Source organism: Cavia porcellus, unplaced genomic scaffold, assembly GCF_034190915.1.
Source record: "Cavia porcellus strain 051 isolate PalLab524CR breed Dunkin Hartley unplaced genomic scaffold, mCavPor4.1 scaffold_6, whole genome shotgun sequence".
Taxonomy (NCBI): domain Eukaryota; kingdom Metazoa; phylum Chordata; class Mammalia; order Rodentia; family Caviidae; genus Cavia; species Cavia porcellus.
Window position 1 is genome coordinate 76,945,479 of NW_026947489.1, and position 13,741 is coordinate 76,959,219.

At 37.1% G+C, this 13,741-nt stretch overlaps 1 protein-coding gene across 7 annotated transcripts in view; it reads left to right on the forward strand.

Moving 5' to 3' along the window:
* The window catches only part of Smyd4 (SET and MYND domain containing 4), a 55,832-nt gene that overhangs the window by 10,187 nt on the left and 31,904 nt on the right, over positions 1-13,741 (forward strand). For 4 of the 7 annotated variants that reach the window (XM_013152236.3, XM_003469538.5, XM_063251055.1 and 1 more), the window contains exon 3: positions 8,472-8,616. The exons of the other annotated variants lie outside the window; for them this stretch is intronic. In XM_013152236.3, the coding sequence (XP_013007690.2) occupies positions 8,472-8,616 (145 nt within the window). The remainder of the gene's footprint in view (positions 1-8,471; positions 8,617-13,741) is intronic. 7 annotated transcript variants of the gene reach the window in all.

The window sequence follows — 13,741 nt, forward strand, 5'->3', positions numbered from 1 at the left end:
TTTATGATATGTATAATCTTTTCCCTTTCTTTTTTTCTCCTTTCCCGCATCCCAGTTGTTGCTTCCTTTTTTAACCATTTCCTCCTCTTTCACTTTCACAATATCTGTTTATCTGTTGTATGTTTTGGATCCCACTAACTCCTTCAGTTTTTTATACTAGAGATAGGAGGAATTTTTGTTTTTTTCCAGTACTGGGTATCGAACTCACAACCGCCTGCTTGCAAGGCAGGTGCTTATGCTGCTGAGCTAAATCCCCAGCCCCGGGAGTTTTTTATACTAGAGAGACAACGTGATGTTTGCCCATGTGAGTCCAAACCATTTTACCCAGGAGCATGATCTCAGGTTGCATCCATTTACTTTCAGAAGCTTTGAGGTTATCCTTCTTCATAGCTGAGTAGCACTCTGTTGTATAAAAATACCATCTCTTGGGGCTGGGGATTTAGCTCAGCGGCATAAGCGCCTGCCTTGCAAGCAGGCAGTCGTGAGTTCGATCCCTGGTACCGATAAAAACGAAAAAGACAAAAAAAAAAAAAAAAAAAAATACCATCTCTTTCATATCCATGCTGCAGTTATTGGGCAAGCTACTCCTTTTTTTCTGGGTTCCTATTGCATGGAATATTGTTTTCTCTCCTTTGACTTTCAGTATGCTAAATTCTTTTTTTTTTTTTTCTTTTTCCTTTTTATCAGTACCAGGGATCGAATTCATGACTGCCTGCTTGCAAGGTAGGCGCTTATGCCGCTGAGCTAAATCCCCAGCCCCCAGTATGCTAATTTCTATTTGAGTTAAATGTGTTTCTTATGTTCAGCATATTGAAGGATTTTGTTTCTTGATCCACTCTGCCTATTTCTTTTTATTGGTGACTTGAGGCCATTTACATTAATGGCTATGACTGATGTATTGGCTTGTCTTTGTCATGTTATTTTCCTGCTGTTGGTTTCCTGCTTTTCCCCTCTGTTTAATTGCTTGCCCTGCTTGATTTCTTTCTATTGTTGTTCTTGGAATTGTGGTCATTTTTATTTGTTTCTAGAATATCTTTCAGTAGGGTTGGTTTGGTGGTGATGCATTTCTTCAGTTCTTTGTCATGGAAGTATCTTATTTCTCCATAAATTTTCAAAGTTAATTTTTTCAGGGTACATCAATCTGGGTTGGAAGTTGTTTTCTTTCAGGACTTGAAACACTTCACTCCAAGCTCTTCTTGACTTGATGATTTATGTTGATAAGTCTGCCATGATTCTGATGGGCTTTCCTTGATAGGTGATCTGTTTCTTTCCTCTAACAGCTTTTAATATTCTGTTCTTGTGCCGAATTTCTGGGATCTTGATTTTTATGTGTCAGGGTATAGACTTATTTTGGTTATGACTAGTTAGATTTCTGTATGCCTCATTTCTTTGTATGTGAGGTCCTTTTCTACACTTGGGAAATTTTCTACTATTACTTCTGTAAATATTCTTTTTATGCCATCTGTGTTGACTCCTGCTTTTTCACTAACACCTATTAATCATATATTATATTTATTTGCATCATCTTGCAGCTGTCAAATTGTTATTTCCTGGTTCCTTGTTATTTGTAAGAGATCTTTCCTTTCACAATCGCTAGCTGAGATCCTGTCTTCAAGGTCTGAAACTCTCTTCTGTCTTTTTCAAGTGGTTTTGCCAGCTTTTGATTGACTTTAATTTCCTAGATACCTCTTTGAATCTGTTTCATGCATTCTAATTCTTTACTATATTGTTTGTTCAAGATTTCCATCATTTTCCTATACTCTTTTTTTATGTATGTCTTTAGATATGCTCAACAATTCTTTCGTTATGGTTGTCATTTCTTCTTTTACTTGAGTTGTTATTTATGATCTGATTTACAGCCTCTTGAAGTTGTTTCTTTACTTAAGTTGCTATTATTTCACAAATTTCAGGTGTGCAGCTTCCAATTTCTTCTATATCTATGTCTCCTGGACTTATTCTATGTAGGCCAGAGATCTGAGATTACATTTTGCTCCTTCATCTTGACATTTTCCTGGGTTCCTTTGGACAAGCCAGTTATGGGGTCTTAAGCACTTTCTGCATTGGTTCTGTATCCAGTGGAGGAATAGATTAGGAACCTGGGTTTCTCTGAATATAGGTTCCCAGGGAGGGAGTGAGGTTCCAGTGGGCTTCTGCAGACCTGTGTGTTCACACAGAGGCTTCTCTATTGATGGCAGGCATGCAGGAGAGGGGGTCCTGCTTCTCCCAACCCTCATGACTACACGAAGCCTTCCCCAGTGGCAGTAGACACCTTCCTGTAGTCTTAACTCCTACAGGTTCATCATAAATAGGTAGTAAATTTTATAAAACACTATGGGGATATTTGTTTGTTTTGTTTTGTTTTTGAGATAGTCTCACTTGGTAATTCAGACTGGCCTTGATCTCTGTAGCCTGAGTCTACCTCAAACTCACAAAATCCTCCTGCCTCAGCCTCCCAAGTGCCACCATAATCAGCAAGCATATGTTTTGAGATATTTGAGGAATGATCGTTTTATTTTTCTACATTAGTCTGTAAATGTAAGAGTTATGTTACTAGATTTACTAAAACTAGTAATGTAGTGGTGATGCTAGTTTTGGCCAACATGGCATAGTACTCTGTTTCATGGGCAGCTGTTAGCAAGAATGACCAGTTTTGCTTTGCCCTGTCTGCTTCCCACTTTTCATAACAAGTTGAAACCTAGAGTTGATGGACTCCAGCGATTTTTCATTTTCCTTGTGGCCACCATCTTCCCAAATTGCTCTCAACCAAGAGCAGCTGCCAAGATGGCCAGGGTCTGAGAAAAAAATAAAATATTTGTTATTTTGAGGCAAAATCTAACTCATGCTAGGTTTGAAATTTAACCTTCCTGTTTCAGCTTCCCAAAGTGCTAGGATTACAAATATGTACTACCATGCCTAACTAACATGCTGTGAGATTCAGTTCCTAATACTACTTTCTGGACTTCTGTATCTATATTCATAATGATTTTAGATTACATGTTATTTGTGCTTTCTCTCTCAACTCAGTGTCAGGGTTGTGATAGCCTCAGAATGTCCTGGAGAACGTCCTCTTTTTTTGTCTTTTTGAGACAGAGTCTTGCTATGCAGTTCGAGCTGGTCTTGAGCTCACTTTGTAGCCCAGGTTTGTAGCTCAAACTCACAATGATTCTCCTACCTCAGCCTTCCAATTGCTGGGTTATGCTGTGTGCCACCACGCCCAGCTGACTTCCTCTTTCTATGCTCTGAAGTAGTTTATATAGTAGGAATTTCTTGGTACTGATAGTATAGTAGAAAAAAAACTCTGAGAGTCTATATATATCTGGTGCCTTATTAAATGGAAATATTTCCCTTTTTAATTTTGTATCAGAATAATATGCATAAATAGCTTAAGAAATTAGTATTTCAAAGGTTGAAAAGCAAGACAGCTCTTCTCCCCATTTCTAGTTCCTATTTCCAATTATTTCTTCTGATACTTAGTTTTAGACGTGAATTTAGCTCTTTCACCCTCAATTCACACCCACCCATATACTTTGTTTTCCTCTCATCCTAACTATAATGTATAATATAATCAGTAGACTATTGTGCTGGTTAAACCAACATTTGACACATATATTCTTCTTTCTTTTGATGCGTATATTCTTAATGTCTTTGTAAATATTACTCACCTGAGCCATGAAGTATTGAATTACATTTCCGACTTTTGTTTACCATGGAATTAATAATTAATTCCATTTTTGTTTGCTTCCCTGTGTGTCTCACATTTATAAGATTAACCAATCATGACTTAAAGTGCCCAAAGGCATTTTAAACTTCTAGTCTCTGTATGCATCCCTATGAAAGAAAAGTATGAATTTGATCTTTAAAGTTAGGTATACAAGCCAGGTATGGTGGCACACTCTTGTAATCCCAGCACTTGGGAGGCTGAGGCAGGAGGATCATTGCAAGTTCTAAACCAACCTAGGCTACAAAATGAGCCCAAGTCCATCCTGAACTGCACAGTGAGACCCTGTCTCAAAAAGTCTAAAATAAAATACAGTTAGGTACACACTTCTTTCTTGCCTTTCACCAATATTTGAAAACCCTTCATTGAGAGGCCCTCCTTAGCCCGTGACTGATGCTTTAAGAGTGCCCTAAGGAACAGTTTGTTTACCAACACTCCTGGCCTCTTTCCCTTACGTTTTTTATTGTGGTTGTTTTTTTTTTTTTTTTTTTTTGTACTGGGAATTGAACTCACAGCCTCATGATCGCCAGGCAGGTGCTGTTCTGCTGGAGCTATACCCCTAGCCTCTTTACCCTTACTGTTTGTTTTGATTTTGTATTGAACCAGAATACTTTATTGTGGCAGTACGCAAAGAAATGCTCAAAGAGTGAAGGATTTATGTAAAAAGAACACAGGAGCCAGCCTAAAGAAGTTCACACTGGCCACAATTAGGACAATTTGAACATGAAGAAGTATAATGATGGCAATGGTTTATAAATTGAATTTTTTAAGTCCATGGTAATACTGAAGATAAATACAAAAATGAATGAAAGAAGGAAAGGAGCAAAAATTCCCTTTACAGAACAGTGCTAGTTAATAAATTTAGAACTGACAGTAGAATTAGAAAACAGCCATTTTGTAGTGTGTGCTTCTGGCAGTAATCATGAGGGGGTGCCTCAGCTATTAGAGGAGAGATCTTCGGGACTTGGCATGGTGGCACACTCCTGTAACCTGAGCACCTGGAACCCTGAGGCAGCACAATTGCAAGTTCAAGTGTTCCTGGCCAATTTAGTGAGACCTGTCTCAAAAATAAACAGGATTCTTCCTGAGGCAGGAAGAATCACTGCAAGTTTGGGGCTAGCCTGGACTACATAGCTAGACCTTGTCTCAAAAAACCAAAACAATAAAACTGAACAGAGCTGGGGATATAGAATTCCTACAACTCAAAAAGGAAAACCCAATTAAAAAATAGGCAAAGATTCTGAGTCCACGTTTCTCCAAAACAGAAGATGGACAAATGCCCAATATGCACTTGAAAAGATGCTGAACGTTTTTAGCCCACAGGACGATATAAATCCAAGCCACAGTAAGGTACAACCTCATGATTTAAAATGGCCTTACTGTTTATGGTTTTTTAAAAATGGAGCAACTAGGAAAAAGACAAAAAAAAAAAAATTTAAAAAAAGATAGAAAGGGGCTAGAGGTTTAGCTCAGCGGCAGGCATAGCACCTGCCTTGCAAGCAGGCAGTCGTGAGTTCAATCCCCGGTACCAATAAAAAGGAAAAAGACAAAAAAAAAAAAAAAATTAAAAAAAAAACAACAACGGAGCAACTGAGGTGGGCATGATGGTGCACACCTGTAATCCCAGCATTCAGGAGGCTGAGCAGGAGCATTGTCAGGAGTTAAGGCCAGCCTGGGTTACGTAACTGAGGTCAGTGCTGGCCTGGACTACATTGCAAGACTGTCTCCAAAAAACCCAAAATAATAATAATAATAATAAAAAAGAGCAGCTGGAGATGTGGAGAAACTGTAATTGTTATGCATTGCTAGAAATATAAAATGATGTAGCCACTATGGAAAATGATATGACAATTGCTCAAAAATTAATTATAGAGGGGCTGGGAATTTAGCTCAGCAGCATAAGCGCCTGCCTTGCAAGCGGGCGGTCATGAGTTAGATCCCTGGTACCAATAAAAAGGAAAAAGACAAAAATAAATAAGTAAATAATTATAGGGTTACCATTTGATTCAGTATTCCTATTTTTGTGTTTAAATCCAAAATAATTAAAAGTGAGACTTGAGGCAGTCCGTGCATAAAAAGCATTATTCACAATAACTAGAAGTGCACTATATAGCAAATGTCCACTAACAGATGAATAGAATAACAAATTATGATGTGTACATATGCAGAATATTATTCAGCAAAAAAAAAAGGAGTGAAATTTAGAGGTGAACATGCCTGAACCTTAAAAGTTTTTTGCTAGCTAGGTGTGGTGGCACATACCTATAATCCTAACAGTTGGGAGGCTGAAGCAGGAGGATCATTGCAAATACAAAATCAGCTGGGGCTACAAAGTGACCTCAGTGCCATCCTGAACTGCATTGCAAGACTATGTCTCAAAAAAACCAAAAAAAAAAAGTTTTTGGTAAGTAGCATAAGCCAGACACAAAAGGACAATAGCAAATGATTCCACTTAGTATGCAGAACCTAAGAGGCAGAAAGCAGGATAGAATTTACCAGTGACTCAGAAAAAAGAATGAAGAGCTATTATTTAATGGGAAGAGAATTTCAGTTTTGCATGATGCAAAGTTCTAGAAATGGATAATGGTGGCAGTTGCACATTATACTAAATTAACGGTGTCACTGAACTGTACACATAAAAATTGTGAAAATAATAATTATATGTTATGTATGTTTTACTACAATGAAAAGCTAGAGGCACTCCAGACATATTAGTGCAGCCTGGGGGACTTAGCAATTTAGTGAGACCCGGTTCCAAAATTTAAGAGAAGGGCTGGGTCTGTGGCTTAGTGCAAAGGCCCTTGGTTCAGTTCCCAGGATTGCAAAGCAAAGCAAAAACCTGACATTATTTCATCTCACAAAGTCACGTATTTCTCAAACATTCCAGTAGAAATTTTTGAAAAAAAAAGATAGACCATCCATGTGCTTTGCAAAACTGAGTCAGTGGCCAGGAATTTAGCTCAGTGGCACAGTGCCTGCCTGATAAGCCCAAGGTCCTGAGTTCAGTTCCTTGTGCCAAAAAAAGAAAAACACTTGAGTCAGTGAGTTAAACTCCGGACCTGAAGAAGAGAATGAGTTATTGTAATTTAGATCTTAATTATACTGAAGAGTAATCAAAGAACATTGAGTTTATCATTATTTTGTATTAATATATTAAAGAGTATCTGTTGTTATACAAGAATTTCAGTGTTTGTTTTTTCTTACTGCTCACCACAACCTTTTTGTTTGAAATGGGATTTTTTTTAAGGGCCAGGATTTAGCTCAACCATGCAAGTGCTTGCCTGGCAAGTGTGAGGTCGTGAGTTTGATCCCGAGTACCAAAAAAAAAAGAAAGAAAGAAAGAAAAGAAAAAAAGAAATAGGATTTTCAAGTTTATCTAACTGAAAATCAAAACAAACAGTATATTCTGTGATATACCAGATATGCAGAGAGTATTGTCTTCATCTGTTCAAGACTGGAGTAAATTTAGAATAGGAAAGCATACATTTTGAATTAAATCTTTACAAATTTTTCTTATCGTATTGTGATTTTTCTGTGTTGTATTTAAATCTGCCAATGACTTTATTTTATTTATTTATTTATTTATTTTTTGTCTTTTTCCTTTTTATCGGTACCAAGGATTGAATCACGACTACCTGCTTGAAAGGCAGGCGCTTATGCCACTGAGCTAAATCCCCAGCCCCTAATGACTTGATTTTAACTTGAAAATCCAGTGTGTACCCACACAGAAGCATCTTGCCAAGTAATAATGTAGAAGATGTTTCTTATTGTTGGTCATTATTATTAAGACAAAAAGTTTGAAAACACTTACCAACATTCTGCAGTTTTAATTGTGATTTCTTCTTTGACCCAAGGATTGCTCAAAAGAACTCTCAGTTCTTCATGTCATTTTTATTTCTATTTTTGTTACTCATGTTTTACTTTATGTCATGGTAGCTAAACAGTATAGTACAGATTACTCTATACTGTTTTTCCTTATTGGGAAAAAGGTATATTCTCTATTGTCACGTTATATATATATATCTTCATGTACTTATATATTAAATTAACTTATTATATAGTAGTTGTAGACTTATATTTTAAAACTTCAGTTTTAAATAATTTCATTTATTTAATAATTTCACTTATTTATAAAAATAGTACACAGAATTGCTATTTTGATAACCCTTCTTCAGATTCTCCAAATGTTAAAATTTCACTACAGTTACTTGATGATTCATTTCTCCTGCCCTCCTTCCTTTTTTCCCTCTTCTTATTCCTATTCTTTTTTTTTTTTTGGTACCAGGAATCCAGCTCACGACCTCGCACTTGCCAGGCAGGTGCTTATGCCACCTTTTCTTATTCTGCCTTCTCCTCCTGTTGTCTGTCTCCCCTTTTCCCCCCCTCCGCTCCCTCCATTCACCACAGTTTAGGTGGCGAATCCTCCTTGGTGTGAACAATCCGTGTATCATATCATTCTCTACCTCCTAGCGTCTTGATGGTGTAGGACCCGAGGGATGGCTCACTGGCCAGTAATTATGAGGTAAAGAATAAAACATTGGCACTCTTCTCTCAGTAGAAATATAGTTCCATATGTCTCCAAGACCAGGAGAAGACGTTTTCTTGCAGTCGTGTTACGTAACACATGCAGCCTGTGTGCTCCATATGTTCTCAGGCACAGGCACACATCCTGTTTCAAGGGCGGTGATTGGAGCTTTCCTTAAAATAATGCAGTTCTGCTTTCTTTTTTAATATTCTTCCCTTTTTCACAAAGATCTGAGGATGAGAAGTTTTTAAAAAGACTTTCTCAAGGTTATTCGGTGGGAAAGGATCCCAAGGCTCCCTGTTTCTACAGAGAAGAAGGAAACAAAAAATTCCAGGAGAAGAATTACAGTGGAGCTGCAGTGCTGTACTCTAAGGTAAAATGCTCCCAGCCCAGCATTTCAACATATTTCTGCAAAAGATAGAGCCATACTGCTAAATTTCCTAGCTAGTGTTATTTTTGTTTATGTTGTGGGTTGAATTTGAAAAAGTAAATTGGCAGAATTCTGCTGTTGGTTATATTCTAAGACAAAGATTACTTTATGTCCTGAATTTCATCAGGGAACTTCAGACACTAGAGCAGTCCCTTTCCCTGCCTTGCTGCATCTGTCAGCTCTCATTGAATGATACACCTTTTTTGTCTGATTGATGAGGCTGTTAGCTTGATAGCCCTGATTTAGAGGACACCCGGGTTTTAGCTAACCACAGTGTTAGCTTACAAACAGAATGACTTAAGTTAGAAAAGAAAATGGGGTGTTTTGCAATAGCCTAGCTGAATTTTATTTTGAAGGTTGTCGGGGAATGTATTAATACTAGTGTTAATTGCTGGATATGTGGTGCATGCGTGTATTCCCAGCACTTGGGACGTGAGGCAAGACGATTGCTGAGAGTTCAGAACAGCCTGAACTACACAGTGAGTTCAAGGCCAGCCTGAACTGCATAGTGAGATCCTGACTCCAAAAGGCAAAAAAAAAAAAAAAAAAAAAAATCAGCAGTCTACAAATATTTTTAATTATATTAACCATCAGTGAGCTAGATTTTGAGGAAAAATCATAACTGTATCGATTAATTAATTAAAATATAAATTTGAAGGGTATTCCTCTACTCTGAATCTTTAACAGGGCTATGCTTAAAGTTTGGATTTAATTTTCCAAAAGCTATCAAACTTTAAATAGCTTCTAATGCTGATAAAAGGCCTGCTTTGTTAGCATGCAGCTAAATAATGTAAGCTTTAATGGCTGTTGAAGGATTAAAATCCATTAGATGTGATGATCCAGTGATAAATGGCTTAACAGTTCTTTTTTAGAGCTAATCTCTCCAACTTTTTGCATGTGTATCGTTAATGTGATCACATGGAAAGCTGTTCGAGGTAAAAAGTGAAGTCAGAGAATTTCAGGTTTTCTCTGGATATGGAGGGAGATGAGCTGCCTACGTTGTGAAGCTAGTACTTGGTGATTATGGTACTTTACAATTTTCTTGAAAGCTGGTATTTTCTTCCCTTTTTAAAGTACTATTTGTCACTTTCATCTGCAAAAGTACTACTTGTTACTTTGGAAAATGCAGAGAAGTTTAAGGAATAAAAACAATCCTATAACTAGTCACAGACACACTAACATTTTTGCTTATATCTGTCCAGCCAGTCTTTCCTATGAAAATACGTTTTTCTTGTACAAAATTGGGGTAGTGCCGCACTTAATGTTTTGTAACCTACTTTTTTCCCCTCAACAATTTATTGTGCCTATGTTTTCATGTTGTTAAACTTTCCACTAGAACATGATTTTTACAGCTTACAGAGAAGAAATGTACTTACCTTTACATCTAATGTTGCTGTGTTTGGTAGCATACTGCTACAATGAGCATCTTTCCACATAAAGTATTTATGTTACACTGATTGTTTCCTTAGGATGAATTAATTGAAGGAAAATTCTTGGGTGAAAGGGAATATAATTTTTAAACCCTTTACTATTTGATGTTGAATTGTTCTCCACAAAAGAACTAGTTAACATCCCTTCTGACAGAGTAGAAATCTTCATTTCCCCATAGTTTAAATAATGCTAGTTATTATAGTTTTATTACTCTTGGGTCTATTTGTCTTACAGTAGAAAATATGTTAACATATGTTGTCTATTCTACTTCTCTTTCCCTGGTCACCTCATTTCTCACAAGCTAGTACTGTTATATATATTGTATTTCAGGCCTATCTCATTGAATGAAAATAGCTAGGTATAATGCGGCATATGCTCCCAGAGTCTGAAGCAGGAGGATCACTTGAGCCCAGGGATTTGAGACTAGTTTGGACAAGACCTCATTCTTTTTTTTTTCGTTTTTATCAGTACCAGGGATCGAACTCACGACTGCCTGCTTGCAAGGCCAGGCGCTTATGCCACTGAGCTAAATCCCCAGCCCCTAATTCTTTACAAATTTTAAAGAATACAGAAATAGAGCTGGGCCAGACATGCTGGTACATACCTATAATCCCAGCCCTCGGGAGGCTGAGGCAGGAGAATGTTGGAAGTTTGAGACCAGCCTGGGTTACAAAGTGAGCCAGCCTGGGTTACAAGGCCAGCCTGAACTGCATAGCAAGACCCTGTCTCAAAAAGACAATATCAATTCCCGGTACAAAAAAAAAAAAGAATAAATAAATAAGGTTGGGCTGTGCTAGAGCATGTGACTAACATGTACAAGGCTCTAAGTTCCATTCCCAGAACCACGCTTTTTCTACTCCTACATGTACACTTTCATTGTACATAAATAGTAACATTTTGTATATATTGTACAGCACCATATTTTTCACTTTTAATAGTAGTTTGAGGACTAAGAACATAGTTCAATAGTAGAATATTTGCCGAGCAGTACATAAGGCTCTGGGTACAGTGTCTCGAACTGCAAACTAATAGTTCTACGGGGCTGGGGATTTAGCTCAGCGGCATAAGCGCCTGCCTTGCAAGCAGGCAGTCATGAATTCGATCCCTGGTACCGATAAAAAGGAAAAAGACAAAGAAAAGATCATTCTACATCAATACGTAAAGAGATTCCATATTCTAGCTAGTCATGGTGACGCATGTTCTTAATCCCAGCACTTGGGGAGGCTGAGGCAAGAGGACCACAGGCTTGAGCCCAGCATGGGCCAATTTAGTGACTAAGACCCTGTCTCAAACTAAAAAAGATTTAAAAGGTATATGGGGGTAGGTCAGTGTGAGACCTGGATTCAATCCCTAGTACTGCCAAAAAAAAAAATTCTAAGATGAGAAACTTTCATGTATGTCATTTTACACATATATTTATAGGATAAATTACTAGAGGAATTGCTCTATCAATGGAGAATATACATATAAATATAATCTAAAACTTTGATGTGTAGTGTCCTGTTGCCCTTCATAATCATTAGACCAATTTACAGTCCTACTAGCAGCATAAATAAGAATGCCCTTTGTCCTGTCCTTTGCCAACTCAATGTACTATCAATTATTTTTCCTTTGCCAAATAGGTGAAAAATGGTATCTCGGTACAGTTTTAATTTGCATGGTTAATGATAAAAAATATTGAGCATTTTCGCAAATGTTTAAGAAACATTTGTAATTCTCATAAGAACTGTACATATATTTGCAATTTTCCTACTGAAGTATTGGTTGTCATCTTATTGATCTGTAGAAGCTCTTGATAAAGAAATTAGTTCTTTGCCTATAATGTGAGTTGCATGTATTTTTTCCATTTCATTGTTTGCATTTTAATGTTGCCTTTATTGGTTTTGCAATGAAATTTTTTATTTTTATGTGAACAAATTTATTAACTTTTTTATGACTTGTGGTGTTGTGTCATAATTAGAAAGTGATTTCTCTAACATTACTTTAGATTATTCCTAAAGTTTCCTCCAGTATTGTTGTGACTTCATCTTTTATGTTAAGAGTCTGCGCCATTTGTGGGAAGGAGATAAACCTTAGTGGTGGAAAACCTAGCATGTATAAGGCCCTTGGGTTCACATCCTAACCCGTCCTGGCCCAGAAAAAGTCTGAACCATTTGCAGTTACCCAGTAAAAGATGTATCGTGTGTTGAACTAACTTACTTTTTCTCAGAGGTTGTCTACTCGCTCCAGTAGTTTTGTTGATTAATTCCCATCTTTTCTCACCAGTTTTAAGGGAGAAAAAAATACCTTTTTTGTTTTCATTTGCATATGTTTGACTTTTTATAAGTTGCTTTCCATATATTAACTATTTGTGTTTCTTCAGTAAATTTCTACCTGTGACATCCACGCTTATTTCTTATTTTTTCTTTTTCGGTTTTATTGTGGTATGATTCTAGCCATTCTTTCTGGAATAAGATGGAATCTCATTGCTTTAATTTGCTTGTCTCTAGTAGCCAGAGATATTAATCATTTTTTCATGGATTTATTGGCCTTGCATACTAGATGAGCACCCAAAGTCTAAACACTCATAGGTGACTTCTGTCAGGAAGGTGACTAGATTGTGGACATGTGACACTAGGTTTGTCCATTGTTGATTTATAGCTGGGTGCGATATCAGGAGGTGAAGTGTGGTGGATCAGTGTGAGCATGATCTGGAGGGTTGTGTTCCTTCTCTTCCCTTGATTTCTTCCTGCTTCCTGCCTGCCACATCATGAGATAGCCTCCTCTGCAGGCCCTCTGCCACTCTCCCCTGCCTGGGAGCCAGCTGACTATGGACTGAAACCTCTGCAAACTGTAAGCCAAAAGAAACCTTTCTTTCTTTATGGGTGCTGGGTATTTTATCCCAGCAATGAGAAAGAAACTAAAACAGACATCTACCCTTTTTCTTTTCCTTTTTATTCAGGGGGAATAATTTGTGGTTTTATTGTTATCTGGATTCTTAATGATAGCCATTCTTTCTGGTATAAGATGAAATCTCATTGTTTTAACTTGCATGTTTCTAATAGGCAGAAATGTCGAACATTTTTCTTGTATTTAGTGGCCATTTGTATTTCTTTAGAGAAGCATTGTTCATTTCATTTGTGCATTTTTACTTGGGTCTTATTTTGGAGGTTTAATGTTTTATTATATTCTAGCTATTAGTCTTCTGTCTGGGAAATAGCTGGCAAAAACTTTTCCTTTCTGGGCTAGAGATATTATTTCCCTAACTTTTTCTTTCTGGGCTCAGTGGCACAGTGCCTGCTTTGCGAGTGCATGTTTGTGAGTTTGATTTCCAGTACCAAAAAAAAAACCTTTCCCATTCTATACATTGTCTGTTCACTCTGTTGGTTGTTTCTTTGCTGTGTAGAAGCTTTTTAATTTGATGTGATCCCATTTGTTAATTTGTGGTGTTATTTCTTGTGCAATTGGTGTTATGTTCAGAAAATCCTTGTCTATGCGTATGTCTTTAAGAATTTTACCTAAGATTTAAGAAAAAGAATTTTTTTGCTTAAGAATTTCTTAAGCAAAAGAATTTTACCTTTATCTTCCAACAGATTGCTGCTGATTTTCTTTTCTGTTTTTTGTTTTGAGATAAAGTTTCACTGTGTAATTTGGAGTG